This window comes from Pseudophryne corroboree, assembly GCF_028390025.1.
Source record: "Pseudophryne corroboree isolate aPseCor3 chromosome 3 unlocalized genomic scaffold, aPseCor3.hap2 SUPER_3_unloc_20, whole genome shotgun sequence".
Lineage (NCBI taxonomy): Eukaryota > Metazoa > Chordata > Amphibia > Anura > Myobatrachidae > Pseudophryne > Pseudophryne corroboree.
Window position 1 is genome coordinate 316,735 of NW_026967509.1, and position 27,484 is coordinate 344,218.

General features: G+C 45.3%; 1 protein-coding gene across 1 annotated transcript in view; it reads left to right on the forward strand.

The window, feature by feature from the left end:
• LOC134983660 (uncharacterized) overlaps positions 1-27,484 on the forward strand; it is a 211,576-nt gene that overhangs the window by 76,886 nt on the left and 107,206 nt on the right. The window contains exon 5 of the mRNA XM_063949327.1: positions 4,331-5,615. Coding sequence (XP_063805397.1) covers positions 4,331-5,615 — 1,285 coding nt within the window. The remainder of the gene's footprint in view (positions 1-4,330; positions 5,616-27,484) is intronic.

Consider the following 27,484-nt stretch of genomic DNA (forward strand, 5'->3'; position numbering starts at 1 on the left):
TGTTATACACATTGCAGCAGATAGAGCACGTTATACACATTGCAGCAGGTAGAGCACGTTATACACATTGCAGCAGGTAGAGCACGTTATACACATTGCAGCAGGTAGAGAATGTTATACACTTTGCGCCAGGTAGAGCTCGTTATACACTTTGCGCCAGGTAGAGCTCGTTATACACTTTGCGCCAGGTAGAGCTCGTTATACACTTTGCGCCAGGTAGAGCTCGTTATACACATTGCAGCAGGTAGAGCACGTTACACACATTGCAGCAGGTAGAGCACGTTATACACATTGCACCAGGTAGAGCACGTTATACACATTTCAGCAGGTAGAGCACGTTATACACATTGCAGCAGGTAGAGCACGTTATACACATTGCAGCAGATAGAGCACGTTATACACATTGCAGCAGGTAGAGCACGTTATACACATTGCAGCAGGTAGAGCACGTTATACACATTGCAGCAGGTAGAGCACGTTATACACATTGCGCCAGGTAGAGCACGTTATACACATTGCGCCAGGTAGAGCACGTTATACACATTGCGCTAGGTAGAGCAAGTTACACACTTTGCGCCAGGTAGAGCACGTTATACACATTGCGCCAGGTAGAGAATGTTATACACATTGCAGCAGATAGAGCACGTTATACACATTGCAGCAGGTAGAGCACGTTATACACATTGCAGCAGGTAGAGCACGTTATACACATTGCAGCAGGTAGAGAATGTTATACACTTTGCGCCAGGTAGAGCTCGTTATACACTTTGCGCCAGGTAGAGCTCGTTATACACTTTGCGCCAGGTAGAGCTCGTTATACACTTTGCGCCAGGTAGAGCTCGTTATACACATTGCAGCAGGTAGAGCACGTTACACACATTGCAGCAGGTAGAGCACGTTATACACATTGCACCAGGTAGAGCACGTTATACACATTTCAGCAGGTAGAGCACGTTATACACATTGCAGCAGGTAGAGCACGTTATACACATTGCAGCAGATAGAGCACGTTATACACATTGCAGCAGGTAGAGCACGTTATACACATTGCAGCAGATAGAGCACGTTATACACATTGCAGCAGGTAGAGCACGTTATACACATTGCAGCAGGTAGAGAATGTTATACACATTGCAGCAGATAGAGCACGTTATACACATTTTATATATGTAATGGGTTTATGGTGCTGCTATAATAGAAGCCCCAGACTGGATTTAGGGGTTCATTCCGAGTTGATCGCTCGCTGCAGTTTTTTGCAGCGAACGCGGACACATTACTACTGCGCATGCGTATGCACCGCAATACGCAGGCATGTCGTACGGGTACAAAGCGAATCATTGCTGAGCGATGGATTTAACGAAGAATCCATTTGCAACGGCGGTCACAAGGTGAGTGACAGGAAGAGGACGTTTGTGGGTGGCAACTGACCGTTTTCTGGTTGTGTTTGGAAAAACGCAGGCATTTGCGGGGTTGTGTCTGACGTCAATTTCGGCTCCAAAAAGACATTCCTGGTGTAGGCTGTTGGATTCCCCCAGTACTTTTCCCCCAAAATGGAATTCCTTCCTCTCTTGCCTCCCACATGGAAGTATCATGGGGAGAGAGAGGAGCAGCCCAGCTTTAAAACAAGCCGGTTTTCTGGAGCTCCATAGGGATAACTCTCGGTGGGCAGGAAACCTTGATCGGGGATCTAGGCTGCCCATCTCTTGAGCCCAAGTTTAGGCTGGAGATGATGAGCTGGGTACCTGGGCAGATTCCTGGAAGTAGTTTAGATGGGAAAACTTCCCCCAGTCTAGACTGAACGTCACCAGGGCGGATACCAACCCTCCAGGATGGGCCGGTCAAAGGAGAGTGACTATCCCCACCATCCATAGAGGAAAATGATAGCTGTGCATGTGGCCAAGGCATGCACATCACATGGATAAACAATGATTGGTTGAGATCAGCACGGTGGACTTACCCTCTGTGGTATGTGTATTGGAGTAAGATAAAAAGAGGAGGCCTGTGAGCCTCCAGAGCTATTATACCATTTTCACGCTGCTGTAAACATCTTGCTGTATTGCAGTTGCCCCTAGCAATAGGGAAGAGTCTTTTTTAAGACTGGGTGAATAATCATCTGCCTCAAGACGCTTCATCTAGTGACCTGCAGTGCTATTCCATAGTTCTGTTTTCCGGCTGTCCAGGGTGCACTCAGCATCTCCAAGCTCCGCCTCCCACCTGCTACCGTGCAGAGGCCAAGTCCAGCGACTAGTGGTGATTCGTCATTGAGTCAGTAGTAGGCGGTTACTCATGGTAAGTGGGAATCCTCTATTTGGCCAGATCCCGTGTGACCTAAACATCCATTCTGTGACTGGGGCGGGATGCAAGGCAGGGCAATGGCTTTCATACAGAACCATCCGATCACAGGAATTGCTGGCATAGCGGTGGGATAATCCCAGGTGGCTTTTCGGTCACCTGACTGAAGAAGCAGAGTTAGGAGAGGAGTAACTGCAGCGCAGGAGTTCCGCCGGGTGGAGGTAGAGAGTGCTAAGGGTGTTGGCATCGAAGAGGGCGGTCTACCAGTGGACCTTCGTACAGAACCGTTGAGACTCACAATCCCCACCATCTCTACTAGCAGCAGCCATGTTTCATACCTAGCAGGGCCGGAGGTCCAACGTCCCGGGGGGGGGGGGGCGACATGGATACCTTAGCAGATTGACTAGTGGAATTCGGAGAAAGGGCAATGGAGCAAGAGTGCTTGATCATCACCTCACTTTCCAATATCACTGCCGGGCTCCGGTGACTGTGCGCAGCCCGTTCTGTCCCCAGCAGTAGCGGAAGAGCCAGTACTCCCACCTGAGGAAAAAGCGCCTCCAAGTCAGGTATCCGGAGCGTGCAGGAAAGACTGGGCACACTTAGCCCCAGAATACGGCCTATGGCTTCAGCTGCGTCACTAGGCTGCGGCAGTGAACGGTGAGCGGAGCGAGTGGCTTTAGGGCAGTAGGAGTAGTGGACTTATTAGATTGGGTCTTGGTCCCAGCGGCGACTGAGAGCTATCAGATAGGGTAGATAAGAAGCCACTTAGTGAGGAGAGGTCCAGAAAACACATCTGGATGGACCACGCTCCTCTTATTTATTATTTTATATACTAACAGGGGTGACAGGTGTGGTACATTCCTGCAAAGGCAGATCCAATCTCTTTCTCATCAGACTCTGCTGTCTTCCCTGCACTCTCACTCAGATGTTCACTGCTGCCAGTAGCACACGTATGAGAAGCAGAAGTATGGCGGCAGCTGTATAGATTCTGATATGTAATTCTCTGTATCATACTTACCATACACACATCATCCTTATTACTATTGAGAGAATAGAGGTAAGACACTGATGATGGGGGTGTAACAGGGTATTATAACCTAGCAGATGATGATTACATGGTGTATTGCATATAAAATACCTTGTTCCACACCTACTCTGCTGTAGCAATATACCTTATATAAGGGTGAGTAACACATGTACAGGCTTACCAGCGTATGAGCACACACATAAAGGAATACTACCTTACCAATGCTTCCAGGAGTAACGTTAGGAGACATTTCTCTGATCCATCAGCTCATATGACTGATGTTATTGTTCATCTAGAATCTCCAATTCAAACGATATGTTCCCCATCCATTGTTTTACATTGGTGCTGACATAGGACATGGCGAGTGACTACATCTCCATTTATACTTCATGGTTAGTTACCAGTACAAGAGAGAGATATATCTAAGTCTTATTATAATATTACATTTGTTATTGTGAGTGTTCTCAGGAGGGTGGACACAATGATCGTCTGAGACACAATATTATAAAGCCTTCATTAAAAGTTGTGTTTTAATACACACACACATTTACAATTAAGTGTCCCAGAGAGTCGTCTTCTCCTATTGTTTACAAGATTAATATTGTTACAGAAAATGTCACATTTCCATAATATATTTTATTTCCAGCAGATGGACACACAAGCAGGAATATCTCAGAAGGACATCTAATGTTATCCCCGGATTGTGACATAAAAGATAATGACAGCAGACAGGATTCTCCAGGAGCTAACCCCATTACCCTAATTATACATCCAGCTCTATCAGCTGGTCCCTCTGATCCTGGGAAATGTTCTCCTGGTCACTCTGATATTGGTGCATCTGTTACAGCTCTGAGAGTAGATACAGTGTTTCCCTGTTCTATAGATGCCAAATGTTTTATACAGAACACAAAGCCTATTAACCCACACACAGGTAAGGCAGGTGAGACTCCATTTCCATGTTCTGAGTGTGGAAAATGTTTTACATACAAATCACTTCTTGTAATACATAAGAGAATACATACAGGTGAGAAACCATATTCCTGTTCTGAGTGTGGGAAATGTTTTGCATACAAATCAACTCTTGATGCACATAAGAGAAGTCACACAGGTACATCACCATTCCCATGTTCTGAGTGTGGGAAATATTTTGCACGGAAATCACAACTTGTTACACATCAGCAAAGTCACACAGGTGAGAGGCCATTTCCATGTTCTGAGTGTGGGAAATGTTTTGCATGGAAATCACAACTTATTACACATCAGCGAAGTCACACAGGTGAGAAGCCATTTCCATGTTCTGAGTGTGGGAAATGTTTTACCCAGAAATCACAACTTATTAAACATCAGCGAAGTCACACAGGTGAAAGGCCATTTCCATGTCCTGAGTGTGGGAAATGTTTTGCACAGAAATCAGATCTTGTTAGTCATAACAGAAGTCACACAGGTGAGAATCCAATTTCTTGCTCTGAGTGCGGGAAATGTTTTACACGGAAATCACAACTTGTTACACATCAGCGAAGTCACACAGGTGAAAGGCCATTTCCATGTCCTGAGTGCGGGAAATGTTTTGCACAGAAATCAGATCTTGTTAGTCATAACAGAAGTCACACAGGTGAGAATCCAATTTCTTGCTCTGAGTGTGGGAAATGTTTTACACGGAAATCACAACTTGTTATACATCACAGAAGTCACACAGGTGAGAAGCCATTTTCTTGCTCTGAGTGTGGGAAATGTTTTGCCCGGAAATCACACCTTGTTATACATCGCAGAAGTCACACAGGTGCGAAGCCATTTTCTTGCTCCGAGTGTGGGAAATGTTTTACAATGAAATCACATCTTGTTAGACATCAGCAAAGTCACACAGGTGAGAAGCCATTTCCATGTTTTGAGTGTGGGAAAGGTTTTGCACGCAAATCAGCTCTTTTTATACATCACAGAAGTCACACAGGTGAGAAGCCATTTCCATGTTCTGAGTGTGGGAAAGGTTTTGCACACAAATCAGTTCTTGTTACACATCACAGAAGTCACACAGGTGAGAAGCCATTTTCATGTTCTGAGTGTGGGAAATGTTTTACACAGAAATCACAACTTGTTACACACCAGAGAAGTCACACAGGTGAGAAGCCATTTCCATGTTCTAAGTGTGGGAAATGTTTTGCACAGAAATCACAACTTGTTACACACCAGAGAAGTCACACAGGTGAGAAGCCATTTCCATGTTCTAAGTGTGGGAAATGTTTTGCACAGAAATCACAACTTGTTACACACCAGAGAAGTCACACAGGTGAGAAGCCATGTTAATCTTCTGGAGTATACTTATCATTGCCATGCGTTGCTCTTCAAGTTTCTTTTCCTATCTCCTATGCTTTTTGCAATATACATGCTCCTGCAGGGTGAAATAATCAGATGGCATGCCCTCATCTACCACTGCTATGTAGATGACCTGTCTTTTGCTCCAAGTACTGAGAACCCAATACCAATCCTTAATGTCTAGCTGAGCTCCAGGTGTGGGTGATGCCAGTTCGCTGTGACTCAAACCTGGTGAATCGTCCTTATGATAGAAGCTCACCAACAAAGGGCAGGGCTACAGCTCAGCTTTGCAAACCAACTAGACTTGTGCTTGGATCTTCAGAGTTACAAAATGCTGATCATGTGCGGAATCTTGGTGTCCTGGATTATGGAGTGACACTTAGACATCAGGTATCAGCCACAATCAGATCCTCATCTGAGGAACATAGCCAGACTCCAGCACTTATTTCCCTCAGAAGATCTACCTACAGTCATACATGCATTGCATCATCACACATAGACTACTGTAATGTCCTCTACCTGGGTCTCCCAGCAAAAGAATTGCACCGCTTGTAGCTTTTACAGAATGCAGCAGCCAGGCTGTTACCTAACCAACCTGTTCCTGCCACATAACACCCATTCTCTGCTCCCTTCACCGGCTACCTGTAAGATGGTGATAATCTTTCTGACTCTCCCAGCCCTAAATGACCAGGGTCCATGGTACCAGAAGCAGCTTCTGCCTCCTTACTGCCCTGCTTACTTCCATATGGAGATGAAGGACTGTTACCAGCAATACCAAGAATCCCCAAGCAGTGCTGAGATGTCAGGGGGGAGACAGAGTGGTGGCACTATTGCTGTAGTGGGGCCTGCCGAAGGCATTGTCAGTGGGTAATATTGTCCTCAAGCGGTGCTGAGGTGTCAGGGGGAGACACAGTGGCTGGCAGTAGTGGGGGGAAGACTGTGGGTGGCAGTAGTGGAGGAAGATGGGGCTTTGGAAGTACTGGGAGGAGATGGGGCGGGTGGCAGTAGTGGGGGGGATATGGGGCAGATGGCAGTAGAGGGAGACGTCGGGTGGCAGTAGTGGGGGGGATACGGGGCGGATGGCAGTAGTGGGGGGAGACAGGGCGGATGGCAGTAGGGGGGGAGACGGTAGGGGCGAGCCACGACTGGCAGTAGGGGGAGAGACACTGTGGCAGTAGTGGGAGGGAGACAGGGTGGGTGTCATTACTGGGAGGAGACGGTGGTGGCAGTAGTGGGAGGAGACAGGGCAGGTGACAGCAGTGGGGGGAGATAGGGTGTATGGCTGCAGTGCAGTACCAGGGGCTGCTGGAGGCAGTAACGAGGTGTATGTGTCCTGCACAGAACCAGTTGATAATTAGACTTAATGATGATTATGCTTCCTTATTTCTAATTAATCCCTTGTGTGTGTTACTGTTATTTGCTGTGTCAGCCTTTATGTGTGTTCTGTGTAATAATCCTGAAAGTAGTGCTGCTACCGATCTCATATCATTTGTAGTAACTTGGAAAAGATGAGATATGAGGCCCGCCTGCATTCACCCCTTAGAGATGCGACCGCAATATGTGTGGCCGCTGCGCATGTGCATTTTGCCACCACCGGGTAAACTGCTGCGGGCCACTATTGTGGCTGGGTCTGAATGACCCGATAGTTTGTTGTGCAGAGTAAAGTATTTAGTAAGTTTAAAATATAGGCAAAAATCTGTGTATTAAAGATATAAAATAAAGTCGTTTAAAAGCAAAAGATTTCCAGTGTAATTTTGGCTATGTCCCATTTTGACAGCGCATTTGAATAGTGGGATTGATATTACAAGGGGGGGGGGGTGGAAGGGTCTCTCTGTGTAATTAAATAGTTTTATCATTTGTTGGTTTTAAATAAAATATGTCCATTCCAATGTTCTGTGGTTTGTTTTTTTTACTTGTAGGTGAATTAGGGTTGTTGTATATAAATAATAAACTTACCTGACCCTTGCCTGGAGATGTCCATTTATGAAGGTATGGGAGATACCCGCTTCAGTCCCTTCTTACATTTCGGTGATCCAGTAGTTTCGTGGGAATTAGCAGCAAATAATAAATGATAAATTGGCTCCATAACGTCTCACTGACCCTCTGATTTTTACAAAAATATATTACATATGCATTAACAACCATTAATTGAACAAGAAAAACACAACGCAATTTAAAAACAAAAAAAACTTTATATATAAAAAAAATAGAAGAAAATCACCAATTCTGGTCTGGACTCATTGACTCTATCAGGAGAACAAGAGCCTTTTTAGGAAGGACTATGACAACAGTAACCAGTAGAGGAATCAGCGTATCCCATAGAATATCAGCGCTGCCTCCATACATTGGGGAGAGAAGATAAAGTGCAGATTTCTGAACAGTGCTCTTAGAAGGAACACAAGAAGTGCATAGATCACAATGATCAGAAGTCTAGGACAATGAGGTCAAGAAACCAACGCTGTGGTACTAATGACCTCAATACAGATCCCTTGGAGCAAGAGACTAGGGTAAGGCCAACAACAATTTAAAAAACAAAAAAAAACTGAAATGTTTTTTATTATAAATTTAAGAAATTAGGATGGTCCAGTACAGAGGACTATGTACTCAGCATAGTAGATAAAGACAACCTTTCTGTCAAACTTGACAGTTGGTAACACCCCTTTCTCCTAGGCGCCACCCCCTTTAATATTAAATTATAGTGTTTTATATCGCTTTAATATTAAATTTTATATAAATTTATAGTGTTCGATATTAAACCGTATTAAAAATTTTCGCGTAACACCAGTCGCAGAGTGTCACGTAACACCAGTCGCAGAATGTCACGCAACGCAGCGCGTCAAATCAGGCGGATGAAAGATGCATATTACACAGTGTTAAAACCAGGTAGTTTTAGCAGCATTCATAAATATTATGGGTCGGTTAAAAATAAATTTAAAAGATCCGACGTAAGAAAGTGGTTACAAGAACAAGACGCCTACATGCTGCACAAGCCAGCAAGAAAAAACTATAAAAGGAACATGATTTGTGTATCGGGTATAAACCAACAGTGGCAATGCGATTTGGTCTCGCTGATAGATTTGTCAAAATACAACGATGGTGTTAAATACATATTAACAATCATCGATATATTCAGTAAGAGGGTGTGGGGTGAAAGTCTGACTGCTAAGAATGCAGCAACGGTCGCTAATGCTTTTGAAAAAATATTCCAGCGCGGCGATGTGCCGATGAAGCTAAAAACCGATAATGGTAAAGAGTTTCTAAACAGAAACCTAAAAAAGGTGTTAGAAAAATACGGTATAAATCATTTCACGACCAATAACGATGTGAAAGCGGCTGTTATAGAGCGCTTCAATAGGACTTTAAAAACACGCATGTGGCGCTATTTCACGGCAAAGAATACCTACAGATATATAGACGTTTTACAAGACTTCATACGCAGCTATAATAACACATACCATAGAACGATTAAGTGCGCTCCAAACGATGTGAATGACTCTAACGCATTGAGTGTCTTCAAAACGACCTACGGTGATTACTTTAGAAGTAAGAAAGCCCCAGTTTGTTTAGGAATCGGTGACCACGTCCGTATTTCTAAATATAAGGACATATTTCAGAAAGGTTACGAACAGAGCTTTTCTGAGGAGATTTTTGTTGTACATAGTGTGAACACTAAAGGGATTAAACCGCTTTATAAGTTGGCAGATCTGTATGGTGAAGTTATAACAGGTAGTTTTTACCCCGAAGAGCTTCAAAGCATACCAAAAAACTATAACAGAGTTTACAAAGTGGAAAAGATTTTAAAAAATAAGACGGTCAGAGGCCGTAAATACGCGTTAGTCAAGTGGCGCGGGTACCCCGCAAAATTTAACCGTTGGGTCGCAGCATCGGTGATAAAAGACATATAAAGATCATCAGTATCTAACAAGACGAGCGATGGATGACAAGTCGTTCTACATAACCTTACCCAGCAACGCATCGGCTGTTACCTTCCCGCAAAATAAGATTTCTAACTATACGACAAAGTTGGCTAAACCGATAGACTTAAATGGCGAATGGGAAGTGGCACTTACTGAGATACAATACCCGCATACGTGGAATACATTGGATTTACAAGATTGTAGACTGCAATTATCATGGGATGGAACGGCGGAACAGCCGGTGGCGAGAGTCGCGAGTTTGTGCATTAAACCCGTTTTTTATGAAACAATCGAAGCGTTACTGAACGTAATCAACGCTGAAATTGTACAACTGAAACTGGACGTTGGATTAAGACTAACGTATGATCCATTTGCACGCGTTGTAACATGTGACAGTAAACTGTTGTATCAAATCCACGCCGGTTCTAAGCTGACATGGATACTGGGTTTACAACCTAAAACTAATATTTCTAAACCATGCGCCGACATCAAAGGCGGCCAATATACGATGTACGTGTACACAGACATTATCGAACACCAACGGGTCGGGGGTAGTTATGTACCGCTACTTCGCACTGTTGAAATGAAGGGTTATAACAATGAGGTTGTCACAATACGATACGAGAAACCCGATTACGTACCATTGTGCAAAACACATTTTGACACGATAGCCATAGAGATAAAGAACGACCAAAACGAGAACATGGCATTTAAGTTTGGGAAAGCGATCGTGAAGCTACTGTCAGATTGTGTTTTGACTGTGTCCCCGGAGGGGGCGCTAGTGGGTCAGTGGAGGTGGATGGGAGAAAACGAGGAGGCTGGATAACGTTTCTGCGCATGAGCGCAATGATATTTATTCAAACAGATGATTCACAGAACGGCAGCAGAAATAATAATAACAAATGCAAATGTCAATCACACAGCGTAATAGCTGAAAGTCTATGGAAACGGAATGAATGATGACTGGAGAAATGATAACCGGTAAAGATGATAAACAGATGAAATGATAACTTGTAGAGATGATTCTGGTATGGAAACCAGTGCAGGTTAAAACATGGAACTTGGCAGTGATGATGTTATATGGCAAACCTGGTAGCAGAGGCAGGAGTCTGACTATGTCCACAGTGCAGGTGGTGAAGCACTGACAGCAAGCAAGCTGTATCACAGGTGGAGGAATGGAACACACCTGGAGTCAGTCTCTACTGCAAGGCTGAAGCACACAAGATGATGTTGGGTGTGAAGCCTGTAGATGAATGCAGGTATTGCTGGGACTTGAAGTTCCACGGAGCTGTGTAAATAACCAGGAGTACAAGTCTCAGGTAGAGAGCCAGGAACACGGAACAGCAGATAGGTATCCAGGTACACGGAGGAAACAGGAACCAGATCCTTTCACATGAGTCGCAGGAGTGAAACAAAGTCCAGGATGCCTGCAGACTGATCCTGCAGTCTCTTATATACCCCTTGGTTCACAGACATTGGTGGAGTGAGGGAAAGTGGGTGCGGCCAAGCACCGGATTGGCCGCTGTATGCTGACTGTTGGAAACTGTCATGGCGGCGCCCACGCCGCGGCCCAGCGGGGACGCAGCGCGCTACACGCCCGCTGTCACAGGAGCGCTCCCAGGCCCATGATGGCGTCCGATGGCAGGGACACGGACGAAAGGCGACCGCAGGGAGCCAGGACGGAGTCCGCAGCGGCGGACAGATGTCAGCTTGGTGAGTCGATTCCTGACAGGGTGTGAGGGCCAGTACTACCAGTGACAAATCAGGACGGTACCAGCTAAGGTGAGGTTAATCCGGACCCTTTTTTAACACCCTTCACCCATCCCCGCTGGCGCCTTTTCTGTATTGACCACTGGTTTGTTGCCATGTTTTCCATTTTTTATTTGTATTGAATAAATCCTTTTTGACGTGTCAATACCTCATTCATTATTTATTGACACTCCACTCTCCTCCTCCGTATACACCGCCATCCACGTGAGAATTGGAGAGCCACGACGTATAGGACCATCCCAAAGATACCCTTATGTGCAGACCACAACACCTCTGAGTGTGAGTCGGGTACGCCCATTCTTCATCTACCCTATATCCAGTCCGGGTGTGAATGACTGAATGATACAATTCCAGTCCAAGTGAAAAGATACCTTGATGCGTTTTTTCCTTCCCCGTATGGATGTGAGTGTGGTACGCACTAGCCCAGCACAATAGCCATTGATTGCTTTAACAGTCACCTAATCACGTGTCGTTACTTACATACTACACCATCACCTGTTCTCTCCTGCTTTTTCACCGAGAAAACAACTCCCATCCAGTATTATCTCTGGGACGAAGGAAGGACAATAAGAGGAAGGACGAACAACGAAGGATCAAAGATACCTTTACATGGAAGATTAACCCCGATTTAACGTGAGTAAGGTACGCGTTAAATCACCAGTCACTCCCAGCATCTCCATTCGTATATCAGCACGTACAGAAATGATGACAATTATGGACCACTACCCTTAGAGTCACGTTGAGGATATTCCCGTATTCCACCACATATTTATATCCAGCGATCTCCTGCTTGCATGAACATACTACACCATCAGTTGTTCCTCTTTTTCTTCTTTCCAACCACGAGGATAAGATCTTTTCACCTCGGAGAAGATAAAGAAGAACCGAATGACCAAAGATACCTTTATACGCGGGACATACCACGACTCCTTGTGAGTACGGTACGCATTGAGTCTCCTCACATCCAGCATTTCCGCTTTTTATAAGAACTAAAACAGACTACTATTGAGTCATAGACTTATCCATTTGAGAACTCAATATTCACTGTAATACTGTATATTGTTGTTTGATGAGCGCAGAAGGGATCCCTCATTTTCTTTTGCATTCGATTCCTGACAGTACCCCCCCTTTAAGGGTGGACACCGAACACCCACGTGGCTTGGAAGGATGAGTGTTATGGAAGACACGGACCAACCTTGGAGCATGGACATCCAACGAATTTACCCAACTTCTCTCCTCTGGGCCATAACCAGACCAATCGACAAGGTATTGAAGACGACCATACCGGCAACGGGAATCCAGAATCTTGCCAATCTCGAACTCCACGCCCCGCTGAGTTCGAATTTTGGGACCAACTGGAAGAGCTCTTTGGAAACGGTTCAGGACTAAAGGTCTGAGGAGAGAAACATGAAAAGCATTAGGTATTCGCAGAGAAGGTGGTAACTTCAGTTTGTAGGCCACAGGGTTGATGACTCTTTCGACAGGAAAAGGACCAATGAAACGTGGTGCAAATTTCATAGACGGGACCCTAAGACGGAGGTTACGGGTTGACAGCCAAACCTTGTCCCCAGGTTTCAGGTTAGGAACCGCGCGTCTTTTGCGGTCGGCAAAGTATTTATACCGGCTGGAGGCCTTTTTGAGAGACATGTGAATCTTCCTCCAAATGGAAGAAAACTGAGTCAGAGCAGTAGTGGCAGCAGGAACATCCATATGAGGGAGTTCTTGGAAGTCTGGAACACGAGGATGTTGCCCATATACTGCAAAGAATGGAGTTGTCTCAGTAGCAGTATGGTAGCGGAAGTTGTGGGCAAACTCGGCCCATGGGAGCAGATCGAACCAGTCATCCTGAGAAGATGAAACATACAATCTTAAAAACGTCTCTAGTTCTTGATTTACCCTCTCTGTCTGCCCATTCGTCTGAGGGTGGTAAGATGACGAAAACTTCAGCTTGACCTGCATAGCAGAACAGAGAGCCCTCCAAAACCTCGCTACAAACTGTACACCTCGGTCGGATATTATTTCTGAGGGTAGACCATGTAAGCGGAAAATCTCCCGTAGGAAGATTTGGGCAAGTCTCGGGGCAGAAGGGAGACCCTGGAGAGGAACAAAATGGGCCATCTTGGTAAATCTGTCCACTACCACCCAGATGGTATTGTATCCTTGAGAAGGAGGAAGGTCGGTGATAAAGTCCATGGACAGGTGTGACCAGGGACGACTAGGAACAGACAATGGTTGTAACTGACCTGCTGGAGACTGACGAGGAGTCTTGTGCTGCACACACTTAGGACAGGATGCCACGAAATCCTTGATGTCAGCCTTCATCTTTGGCCACCAGTATGTCTCAGAGAGAAACTTGAAGGTCTTCAGGACACCAGGATGACCAGTGAACTTGGATTGATGGGCCCAAGATAGCAACTTGGGACGGAGTTCTGGGGAAACAAAAGTCTTACCAGGAGGAGGAGCTGGGGAGACTTGAGATGCAGCGAATACCACTGGACTCAGGATGGAATGTGGAACTGAGTCAGGCATTTCCTCTTCGGATTCCATAGATCGGGATAAAGCGTCAGCTTTAACATTCTGCGAACCTGGGCGGAAATGAAGCTTAAAGTTAAAACGTGAGAAAAACATAGCCCACCTGGACTGGCGAGGATTAAGGCACTGGGCTGCCTTTAAATATAGCAGGTTTTTATGATCCGTGTAGATGTTTAACGGATGTTTGGCCCCTTCTAGGAGATACCTCCATTCCTCGAGGGCCAGCTTGATCGCCAGTAGTTCTTGATCTCCAACGGAGTAGTTAGCTTCTGCAGGAAAGAATTTACGAGAATAAAATCCACAGGGGTGGATTTTCCCATCGGTTCCCTTCTGGGAGAGAACAGCTCCAACTCCAACTGTAGAGGCATCCACCTCCAACTCGAACGGTCTGTTTACATCTGGCTGAGACAGAACTGGAGCAGACATAAAGGCCAGCTTGATCTTCTGGAAGGCTGCTAAAGCTTCTTCTGACCAGTTGGAATGGTTTGCCCCTTTCCGAGTCAGGTTGGTAATAGGAGCGATGAGAGTGGAGAATCCCCGAATAAATTTCCTATAGTAGTTGGCAAATCCCAGGAACCGCTGAATAGACTTGAGAGAATTTGGAATGGACCAATTGGCAATGGCTTCCAATTTTGTCGGGTCCATCTGGAGATCCGATCCGGAAATTATATAACCCAGGAAGGGTATAGAGGGAACTTCAAAGGTGCATTTGGATAGTTTACCGTAGAGCCGGTTCTCACGAAGACGTCGGAGGACTTCACGGACTTGTAGACGATGAGATGGAAGGTCTTGGGAGAAGATGAGTATATCATCCAGATAAACAACGAGGTATTTATACAGAACGTCACGGAAGATTTCGTTCACAAAGTGTTGGAACACTGCTGGAGCATTACTCAACCCGAATGGCATTACCAGGTACTCGTAATGGCCATCTCGAGTGTTAAAAGCTGTCTTCCATTCGTCACCACTCCGGATTCTGATGAGATTGTAGGCACCGCGGAGATCTAACTTGGTGAAGATGCGGGCTCCTTTAACTCTGTCAAATAATTCGGTAATGAGTGGTAATGGATAACTATTTTTAATGGTAATGTCATTGAGACCCCGGTAGTCAATGCATGGACGCAGTCCTCCATCCTTCTTTTTAACAAAGAAGAAGCCTGCACCAGCGGGTGATGATGAAGGACGGATGAATCCCTTCTGTAGATTTTCCCTGATATAATCGCTCATCGCCTCAGTTTCAGGAACAGACAACGGGTAGGTGCGCCCCCTAGGTGGCTTCTTGCCAGGAAGGAGATCGATGGGACAATCCCATTCCCTATGGGGCGGCAGGACATCTGCGGCCTTCTCACTGAAGACATCAGAGAAATCTTGATAAGCCGCAGGAAGACTTGACTGTGTCTTTACTTCAGTAGACTTTATGGGACAAACTTGGGCTAAACAGGACTGATGGCAATGTGAACCCCATGAGGTAAGCTGTAACGTTGACCAGTCAAACTGTGGATTATGTAGCTGGAGCCAGGGCATGCCCAAGACGATCTCCTGGGTGGCTTGAGGAATGACTAAGAAATTAATTAGTTCAGAGTGTAGGAACCCAACTCCCAAGACCACTGGTACAGTTTGGTGAGAAATATTCCCCTTGGAGATTCGGCTACCATCCACGGCGGTAATATAAACTGGACAAGAAAGTTCACATACAGGCAGGCAAAATTTATTTACCGCAGCTTGGGTGATGAAATTTCCTGCAGCTCCACAGTCCACTAATGCTGATGCGGACTGAAGCCCAACTGAAGTCTCTAACGTCACAGGAAGGATAAGGTCTTGATTAGAAGGAGCTTGTCTAGAAGATCCCAACTTGACTCCTCCTTTACAAGTCAGGATCTGGCGTTTCCCGAACGCACTGTGCAGGAGTTAATCTGGTGGCCGGCAGCCGCACAATACAGACAAAGTCTCTCACAAAGTCTTCTTGCCCGCTCTTCAGGAGTTAGGCGGGACCTATTTATTTGCATAGGCTCGTCAGAAGAAGGAGACTGGAACTGTACGGAAGGTATCATCCTTGATCTGTGTGGCTCACTCCGAGCGCATTCATTATTGCGTTCGCGGATGCGAGAGTCCAACTTGATGCACAAGGAAATTAATTCAGACAATTGTACAGGAAGGTCGCGGGTCGCCAGTTCGACTTTGATCCGGTCAGAAAGTCCATGCCAGAAAGCTGCTACCAGGGCCTGATTGTTCCACTGAATCTCTGCGGCCAACGTCTGGAACTGAATGACATATTGTCCCATACTACGGGTACCTTGACGAAGTTGGATCAGGTCAGCAGAAGCTGATGTTGCACGACCAGGCTCGTCAAAGATCCGTCTGAAGGTTGACACGAACTCTGTGTAGTTGTTAATCAGAGGGTCAGCACGTTCCCACAGAGGAGACACCCAGCTCAGAGCAGATCCAGAAAGTAAGGAGATGATGTAGGCAACCTTGGATCTTGACGTGGGGAAATTATGTGACAACAATTCAAACTGGATTTCACATTGGTTGAGAAACCCGCGACATAACTTTGGACTGCCATCATACTTGCTTGGCACGGGCAGGTGCAGACGTGACACTGGAGCTGATGCAGCCGGCATAGAGGAACTCACAGCACTGGCAGGTGCTGGAGTAACAGGAACTGTAGAAGTGTGTACACTAGGCAGGGATTGCTGTAGTGTATCTATCCGGGAGGACATCCCTTGCAGGAACTGGAACATCTGCTGCTGCGCAGCCTCTTGACCATCCAGACGGGAGACCAGATTTTGCAAGGCCTCTGACCCCACACTCCGTCCACCATCCGAGTCCATCGATCCTGGACTTACTGTCAGATTGTGTTTTGACTGTGTCCCCGGAGGGGGCGCTAGTGGGTCAGTGGAGGTGGATGGGAGAAAACGAGGAGGCTGGATAACGTTTCTGCGCATGAGCGCAATGATATTTATTCAAACAGATGATTCACAGAACGGCAGCAGAAATAATAATAACAAATGCAAATGTCAATCACACAGCGTAATAGCTGAAAGTCTATGGAAACGGAATGAATGATGACTGGAGAAATGATAACCGGTAAAGATGATAAACAGATGAAATGATAACTTGTAGAGATGATTCTGGTATGGAAACCAGTGCAGGTTAAAACATGGAACTTGGCAGTGATGATGTTATATGGCAAACCTGGTAGCAGAGGCAGGAGTCTGACTATGTCCACAGTGCAGGTGGTGAAGCACTGACAGCAAGCAAGCTGTATCACAGGTGGAGGAATGGAACACACCTGGAGTCAGTCTCTACTGCAAGGCTGAAGCACACAAGATGATGTTGGGTGTGAAGCCTGTAGATGAATGCAGGTATTGCTGGGACTTGAAGTTCCACGGAGCTGTGTAAATAACCAGGAGTACAAGTCTCAGGTAGAGAGCCAGGAACACGGAACAGCAGATAGGTATCCAGGTACACGGAGGAAACAGGAACCAGATCCTTTCACATGAGTCGCAGGAGTGACACAAAGTCCAGGATGCCTGCAGACTGATCCTGCAGTCTCTTATATACCCCTTGGTTCACAGACATTGGTGGAGTGAGGGAAAGTGGGTGCGGCCAAGCACCGGATTGGCCGCTGTATGCTGACTGTTGGAAACTGTCATGGCGGCGCCCACGCCGCGGCCCAGCGGGAACGCGGCGCGCTACACGCCCGCTGTCACAGGAGCGCTCCCAGGCCCATGATGGCGTCCGATGGCAGGGACACGGACGACAGGCGACCGCAGGGAGCCAGGACGGAGTCCGCAGCGGTGGACAGATGTCAGCTTGGTGAGTCGATTCCTGACAGCTACACTTCAGACGCCGCAAAACTGAATTTTATTAACTAAGCAGAATGGTCGCTGTTAAAAATTATGGCGATCCGGGACTCTATGCGCAATATTATAAATCTCAAGCCGGTAATGGATTACCAGGTTTTCACGGCAGCGCATACATGTACGGCTGCGGTTTAGGCGGTATTTTTCTAAGTCTTTTCAGAAAAGCTGTTCCTCTTTTCCGGAGAGGTTTAGAGTTGGCTAAACCGCATATTATTATTATTATTATTATTACATTTTATTTATAAGGCGCCACATGTGTTTCGCAGCGCCGTACAAAGGACAGTACAGGGGACAAAACATTGCATTACAGTAAATAAATAACAGAAATACAGGTAACATAGAGCACCACATATTCTCAGGACATAATACAGATAAGATGTAAGTATTGAGGGAGTGATCATCGTACTACTAGAGGCTGGTGGTTATAGATGGAGATGAGCCTTTACCAGCAGGATAAAGATGGTCGTTGAGTAGGGGAGAGCTGTGAGTGAAATATGCTGAGACGAGGGCTTAGATAACAAGAGGAAAGAGGGCCCTGCTCTGAAGAGCTAACAATCTATTGGGGAGGGGCAACAGACAGATGACAAGAGGTGCAGGCAAGTGGAAGGTAGCCTGATGGCAGTATGCAAGCAAAGCGGAGATGTTCACGGCATGAGGCAGGGGGGGTGGAGGCACGGCTTCAGCTCTGGGTTATGCATCAGAAGGGTACGCTTTGATGAATAGGTGGGTTTTTAGTGCCCGTTTAAAGCTTTGCAAGGTTGGGGAGAGTCTAATGGAGCGGGGGAGTGCGTTCCACTGAAGGGGTGCAGCACGGGCAAAATCCTGAACTCGTGCATGGGAAGCAGTAACCAGGGCGGTGGAGAGGCGACGGTCATTAGTCGACCGTAGGGGGCGGGAGGGAGTATGAAGGGAAAGGAGGTTGGAGATGTAGGGAGCAGTGGAGATAGAGATGGCCTTGTATGTAAGGGTGAGGAGTTTGAAGAGGATTCTGTAGGGGAATGGGAGCCAGTGTAGATTTTGTTGAAGGGGAGTGGCAGATGTGGTGCGGCGTGAGAGGAAGATAAGCCTAGCTGCGGAGTTCAGGACAGATTGGAGGGGAGCAAGATGGGAGCAAGCGAGGCCAGTGAGGAGGACATTGCAGTAGTCAAGTCGTGAGATTACCAGTGAGTGGATGATGAGTTTAGTTGCACTCTGGGAGAGATATGGCCTGATACGAGCAATGTTGCGTAGCTGGAAATGACAGGATTGTGCCAGAGATTGGATGTGGGGTGCAAAGGAGAGGGAGGAGTCGAGAGTGACGCCCAGGCAGCGGAGTTGGGGAACGGGGGAGATGGTGATGTTGTCAACAATGATAGAGATATTGGTCGGGGGTGTTGCTCTGGATGGGGGGAAGATGATGAGTTCCGTTTTGTCCATGTTGAGCTTTAGAGAGCGTTCAGACATCCAGGAGGAGATTGCAGAGAGGCAGCTCGAAACCTGAGAGAGGACAGAGGGGGACAGATCAGGAGATGAGAGGTAGAGTTGTGTGTCATCAGCGTAGAGGTGGTATTGAAGGCCAAATGAGTTAATGAGCGCACCCAGGGAAGAGGTATACAGGGAGAACAGAAGGGGTCCAAGGACAGAACCCTGAGGGACACCAACAGGAAGGATGGAAGGGTGTGAGGTGGTGCTTGAGGCAGATACAGAGAAGGAGCGGTTAGTGAGGTAAGAAGAAAACCAGTCAAGGACGGTGCTAGAGAGGCCAGCGTTTTGGAGTGTGCCGAGGAGGAGAGGATGATCTACGGTATCAAAGGCAGCAGAGAGGTCCAGAAGGATGAGCAGAGAGAAGTGGCCCCTGGATTTGGCCGAAAGCAGGTCATTGGTGACTTTCACCAGGGCAGTCTCAGTTGAGTGGAGTGGGCGAAAGCCAGATTGTAGTGGATCGAGGATGGAGTTGTCAGAGAGGTAGCTTGTGAGACGGTTGTAGACTAGTCGTTCAAGTAATTTGGAGGCGAAAGGGAGAAGAGAGATGGGGCGGTAGTTAGTGGGTGATGAGGGGTCGAGGTTGGGTTTTTTGAGAATAGGTGAGACCAGAGCATGTTTGAATGGTGAGGGGAAGATGCCGGTGGAGAGGGACAGGTTAAAGAGGTGAGCAAGGTGGGAGCAGGCAGTGGGGGAGAGGGAGCGGAGAAGACGGGAAGGGAGGGGGTCCAGGGGGCAGGTGGTGGGGGGGAGGATAAGATGAGGGAGTGGACTTCCTTTTCTGAAGTCGGATGGAAGGAGGACAGGGTGGGATAGGTGGAGGGGAGGGATAGAGGGGGCAGGGGGGTAGCAGAGGGGTGACGGCGGGAGATGTCGGTTCGGATATCCTCAATTTTGGAGATGAAGAAGGAGGCAAAGTCAGTGGCAGTGAGGGAGGATGGGAGGGGAGGAGGAGGGGGGCGAAGGAGAGTGTTGAAAGTTTCAAAGAGACGGCGTGGACAGGAGGACTGAGAAGAGATGAGTGCTTGGAAAAAGGATTGCTTGGCGCGGGAAATAGCAGAGCTGTAGGAGGAGAGAATAAACTTGAAATGGAGGAAGTCCACCAGAGAGTGAGATCTCCTCCAGGAGCGTTCAGCGGAGCGTGAGCATTTTTGTAAGAAACGTGTTAGTTTGGTGTGCCAGGGTTGGGGTTTGGAGCGGCGGAGGGGGACAGAGGAGAGGGGGGCTACAGAGTCGAGAGCAGTGGTTAGGGAAGAGTTATAGAAGACAGTTATATGAAGACAGCGGTTCGTAATATAGCGAAAGATGTTATCGGGCAAGCCACAACGGCCGTTGTGAATAAGATACACGAGGCGAACCAAGCAAAGCAAGACGGTTCAGGACTAATATATACAAGAAAAGGCGTGTCTAAAAGAAAACGGAAGCGTATGATAACGCTTCCGCCTTGGGACATACCCTTTTTAAATAAAAAACAGACGACGCAACTCAAAGAAGAAGAGAAAGCCGAAGAGTGCCGTTGGTGATATTTTTTAAACATGTCTTTCATACACCACGAATCTGTTGAATGTGCAAAAACAGAGCTGGATCTTTTTGACGTGCCCCCGACACAAACTAGCATAGAGAAAAGTCTATACGTCGAAGTTCAACCTTTAGCTGCGTTATCCGACACAGCTCCGCTTGAATTTTATATAGCAGCCAGCGGTGAACACTACTACGATCTGAACAATACGCTGTTGTACGTGACATGCAAGATCGTACGAACCGATAACACGCCGATACCGCAAGGTGCGCGGGTCGCGCTTATTAATTACCCAATAGCGACCTTATTCAACCAAGTGGATGTAACTCTGGGCGACAGGCTCATATCACAATCCAACAATCTTTACGCATACCGCGCGTACATTGAGACTATATTAAATTACAGCTCGGACGCGTTGTCAACAAAACACACAACAGGACTATTTTACAAAGATGTGGATGGTGAATTTAACAACACGGCGCTGGACGGCCCGAATACGGGATTCAAAAAACGAGAAGGCGCAACAGCGCAGAGTCGCACTGTTGAACTGCTAGGCCCGCTTCACTGCGACCTTTTCCATCAACATAAACTAATTTTAAACGCCGTGGATCTGAAGATTAAACTAACCAGAAACAAAGACGCATTCTGCTTAATGTCGTCTGAGGCGGATGCCTTTAAAATACAGATCACAGCTGCATCCCTGTTCGTGAAAAGAGTTCAGGTCTCACCGGCCGTGCGGATTGGGCACGCGCAGGCTCTGTTAAACGGTAACGCGAAATACGCGATTGACCGCGTTGGGATGAAAATCTACAGCGTACCAACAGGCAGTAGAGTATTTAATCTAGAAAATTTATTTTTAGGACAAGTGCCGAAAACAGTTATAGCCGGTTTCGTGGATAACGAATCATTTTCAGGAATCCATAACCGGAACCCCCTGTGCTTTGAACATAAAAATTTAAGTTTTGCGTCCCTTTATCTGGATGGAACGCCGCACCCCGCCAAGCCATTTCAACCCGACTTTGAAAGCGGTAATGCTGTAAGAGAGTATATGTCACTCATACAGATCACAAATAAGCAGAAATCTGACAATGGTATACTGATTGACCGCGAAGAGTACCTCAGGGGCTACACGCTATTTGCTTTTGACCTTTCACCAGAACAGGAGTGTGGAGAACACCTTTCCCTGATAAGAACAGGCAATCTACGTGCCGAATTCCGCTTTGCAGAAGCGTTGGACCGGACAGTCAATGTGATAATATACGCTCTATTTGATAACATCATCGAGATTAATCAAAGGCGCAATGTTCTGTACGATTATCTATAAATGAAATAAACTAACACTACGCTGCTGAAAAAATGAACACATTACAGATAAACTGTATTCTGTACGCCGTGCAAAGCACAAGGCATATTTTTAAAGGAACGTATCCGTGCGATATGTTGCCGGTCAGTAAACTGTCGCAATATCCCTGCGCGTTTGTAATCAATACGCATAGCAGCGGGCAGCCGGGTGAGCACTGGTTGGCCGCTTATTTTAACGAAAAGCGTGAATGTTACTTTTTTGATTCTTACGGGTTAGCCCCTGACAGCCCCCTATTCCCAAAAGCAATAATACATTTTTTAAACTTGAATTCAAAAAGTGTTTATCACCAAAATAAGCAGTTGCAAAATTTTAACAGTACCGTTTGCGGTCAATATTGCATATACTTTATATTTTACATGTGTAAAAAATACAAATATGTGGATGTACTGGCCCGTTTTAGTGATGACACAAAACGTAATGATTGTTTTGTTTCAAATTTTGTAAGACGACTCCCAAGAAGCCATTGTCTGAGTCATTATGCATATAGATATATACAGAATTGTGTAACTTGTAACCAACGCTGTGCGTGAAGCGTTTTATGTACAACGTGTCATAACTATGACACGTTGTACATAAAACGTTTAACGCACAACGCTGTGTGTGAAGCGTGTTACGCACAACGTTGTATTGTTTGTGTAACTTGTAATCAACATTCTGTTTGATACGTTTTATGTACAACGCATCATATCTATGATGTTTTTTCTAATAAACAACGTTGTTTATTAAACTTTATATCGTGTGCTTGAAATTTCTTCCGTTTACTGCAATAGAAACAAAGAAAACGTTGTTTTATAAAGCATAAGCATATTTTATTGATATATGTATATATATATATATATATATAACACAGTAAAGAAGCATTTAAAACATTACATAAAATATTATTGACATAAGTTAAACATTGTGGTGCAAAATACCAACACAAAATACAGTGTATAAAAATAATATAAATTAGTTATATGTTATAGTTTCAGCCACTGTGAATCCTGAAATAGATTTACGGATCTTTTCCTAGGCAGTAAGTAACCGTGCGGTGTTGTTAAACCTGGGGGACTTAAAACATTTATTCGACCTTTGTTAAGGGTTTTTAACGACATGGGCGATGTCACAGCGCCATCAGAGTCATCCTGCTTCTCAGCTTTTAATCGTTCTAAACACATTCTATTCCCCGCATTGGCTATGACGGTTGAGGGAATATTCAATTCAGACATTGCCCGCATAAATTCAGGCCAACCATTCGGTATATTACGGATCGACACACCGTTACTTTGCGTGATGCTTCTTATTAAATCTAACATGTTGGAACCAGGCACAGTGACGCCTTTGTACAGAAACTCCCCTTTACTGTTCCAGTCTGTGATGTGTTTAGAGCGTGTCATTTTACTCAATAGTATTTCACAGTTTTTCTTATACCTGTCATTAACACCGCTCAAAAGCTCATGATAAACAGCATCGGGGGCAATAGGCTGTGTCGTATTATTTGATTCATCAACAGATTTTGCAACGGGTGATGAAAGAGCTAAAGTTGACATTTCACTATCAGCCTGTTTACTCAACACCAGGTATCTCTGCAACAACATTGTATATCGCTTTGCTTTTTCATATTCTGATAAATCATTATTCTGTAGTATTTTCACGATCTCTACATCTAGACCGTGCGTTGCTGTTTTACGTATGTCGTCGCTGTTCGGTTTATTATGTAAACGTTCTATCTGATTCTGAGGCACCAGATACATTTTCTCAGCGTACTCCATCAGCGATTAGACAATAGTCCTGTAATTAGCGGTATAGCAAAACCAAGCAGCGAACCGATAAAACCACCCGACTGTTTAACCAACCTCTTCTTTTTTCCAATGGCACATTTCTTATTACAAAGTGATTTTATAAGCGCACGCTTCTTTTTAAGGTAGTTCAGCTGCCGTTGAGACAGCGGTATTTTGCCTTTAAGCGTGTTGAGCGCTATCTCACAAATAGCCGTGACTAAATCGTTTGAAGCGTTGGATAAAATAGCATTTCTTTGGATTGGTGTTGCTTTAATTAACGTTTTTAAAAGCACCCAATTACGTCTTATCCGCCCCGACATGTTCACCGTTGTTAGAATGACAACAAATGACTAAAGGTTGTACTGTTATAGCTTTATAGAACCACGCTTCTTAATGACAAAAGCGACAGGCGTGTCTGGTGGGAATAAGCCGCTTCGTAAACGATAATCGTCAAGAGCGTTGTTTCTTAAATCAACCAGCAAATACCCATAAGGGGCCGCCGTCGCGGATTCATAGGATTCGAGAAAAAAACGATGTTTCAATGGGTACATTTGTCTTGCCAGAATGCCCACCTGCATTTTATCCCTGGGGTTTTTGAACAGGACCATATATTTTGTGTTTAAATGTATATTTCTGCTCTTTTTACCTTGACAAAATATGTTTTGGACAAGGTACAGGATACTGAGATTACGATGATGTACATACTTTGTGAAAGCCTTCTCAACCTCAGAATTATTACTTGCCGCGTCCATCAAATCATCAATCACTGTTAAATTAATCTTATCAGGGGGAAAAAGTTGATCATCGCTAAAAAGACTCTGGTAACCCCTCTATAAAGCGCGTACCGGGGTAATCACGCAGAAGTTGGTCGTATATAGGTTGCCAACAGGTGTAAAACCAAACAACATTATCAGGTACATGAGTCATATGTGTTGCAGCGTGTTGCAACAGCATTTTGACAAAATAACTTTTACCCGAATTGGACGGTCCCGCTAAAATACATGAGAAAGGGTGTTGAAATCTGGTGTCCATCTTAATAGCCGAACGGCAGTGTTGTGAAGTTGTCCGTAAGAGACCGTTTAGTATAAACACACCTTTGCGTCTTCTGCAAAGTACGCGTCTCTATCTGCCAGCACTTTTTCACACGTACTATACCGGGTTGACGGATCACAACCTTTTTCTGGTCATCGCCTTCGGGGTTTAAAGGATAATCTAAGACCAGTTCTTTCAGGCTGTCAAAGTTAACGTGCTGCGCATTATCAACATTGAGCGTTATACCTTTAACTTTTAAACAGGTCTTTCCGTTGTTTAGTCGATAGCCGTATGACTTGGGACCGGCTGAGACAAATTCTGTTATATGTGTGCCTGTGGGCAGTTCGCTGGTCAACTCACCTAAATAATCACCCAATGGCCGGCTCCAGTCACCGGGTCTACTGACAAAAATTACAGAATCGGTGTCGTGATAAAGACATTTATCTTGTAATCTATACAGTAGTTTGTACAGTTCAACACGTGCATAAGCCGTTGTAAAGATGGCTATAGTTACATTTGAAATTGCACCCCTGGTGTAATGATCTTTGGCATACTTCCAATTTACCATAACTGTATCATCGTCAATAAAATCCAAAGCGGACACGTCATAGTACGGTAAGAACGCGTATTCAAAAAGTTTGTCGGGGTCGGTCACTAGACACGTATTGGGCATGTTGCTACGTTGACCAAATTTACCCCATAAGGAATTTAAAAACAATTTTGAAATTTGTCTTTTAGCGGGGTTGATTTCTATGTGTTCGGGTCGTAAAGACACGCCTTCATTTTTTTGATAGGCGTCTATATACTCTTGGCGTTTCTCGGCGTCTGTACACCATTCGGGATAACCAGAGGCCTCTTGTTTATCCCTGAGGTGCGTTTTAATGTAGCCTGAAAACAATTTGTCAGATCTCTCATCAAAATGCCACACCTCATAGATTTTACATACCTTGTACCCCATTTCTACAGCCAAGTTTAGTTCCACGGTACACCATGTACCGATGAGCGCACGTTTTTCTGAATCATGAACGCACGGCTCAGTCTGTCCAGACTCAGCGCATGTGCGACATAATGGAAACATTAACTTGCCGCCCATTTTAACTGGCAGAACCGGAAAGAATAGGCCACGAGGTGGGTAAACTTTAACCCTGGCAAAACCGAAATACTTTGTGACATCACCAAAGTCCTTATAAATAATGCGTGGGTGCTGTATAGGATACGTTTTGGTTTTATTAACATACGGATAGAGGCTGGTGAAATCAAAATAGTGTATTTTTTCATCACAGCCTGTTTTGTGATACAGCTTTATGGCGTTTGTGCGCCCGCCATAAAGAGCATCACGTGGCTCCAAGGGTTCGGGTAATTCTTTACCCTTCAGAAAAGCCTGTAGATCCGCATCAGAATCTAGCATAGACTTCCATTCACAACCCCAGATTTCACGTATCTGAAATCCACAACGTTTAAGGTAGTGCAACTTTACCTGCGTCTTGTGGTGTAATTGACCGTAGGTCATTTTAGTCAGTTTGTTTTTATCATCGGCATTGTAACAAGCACCACAGCCGTGATAAAAACAACCTTGGAATTCAAATGCAGTGGGTGTTCCGTTAATCACGGCATAACCATCCAGGCTGTATTTACCAACTTTCTTCTCACCCCCTTGTAAAGCGTGTCTTATACTCACCCCTTCTTTGTGTTCTATGTACATTAACCACTGTATGGCGGGCGTTGAGTAACGCTTCTGCGTCTTGTGATAGTTATCACCCGGTACAAGCACCAGTGTCTTTTCCTGTAAAAATTTACACCGGTACATGGCCATGCATACGCTCGCCAACGTAACTAATTGAAAAGCCTCGATGTGACGTTTAACCACAACCTTTTTTTTTTTCTTTGTTATTAGAAACTCCTGTTCTGTCATGGCTATAACAGCAGATCTGAAAGCATCACAAGCTTTTTGTAATATTTTCACATCGTCTTTACAATATCGTACGAGCTCTTTTTGAAAGTTAAACGATTTGTGTACAGACTGTTTATACCAAGCTGTAAACTCAGATAATTCATCAGGCATCATGTATTGTGGACCAAAATACTCTATTGACGCCATAGCTCCTATGTAATTTTGGTTATCAGCTGTGTTAAAAAAATGTGGGAAATAACCTTTGGTACCGTCACATCCCATCGCCTTTGGTAACTTGCTAAGCCGCATAGGTAAAAAATTTAAAGAGTCGATAAATCTTATCTTCAAATCTTTTACCGTGATGCACATTATGTTGCCGCCTCTAGATAATAATTCCATCTTTAATTTCTCCTTAATCAGCTGGCGCAGCACAAAATACGCATCATAGCGACCCGCATTATGGGCTATGAATGTGTAATGCACAAATTTTGGTTTCATGAACGTCTTTACAAAGTCTTCGATACACGCAACACCCTTAAACTCCCAGTCTTTCTCCCCCGTTAATGTTAAAGCGTAACAGTAGTTTGGTATGTGCACACCCGTCTCCTGCATACACTCAAAATCATAAAAGATGTATTTCTTTGTGGGCTCTTCCAACTTGATGGTTTGTATATAGCACAAATGGTTCGAAAACCCATCAACGAATACCTTACAAATGGGACACTTTAGGCCTCGGCAGTT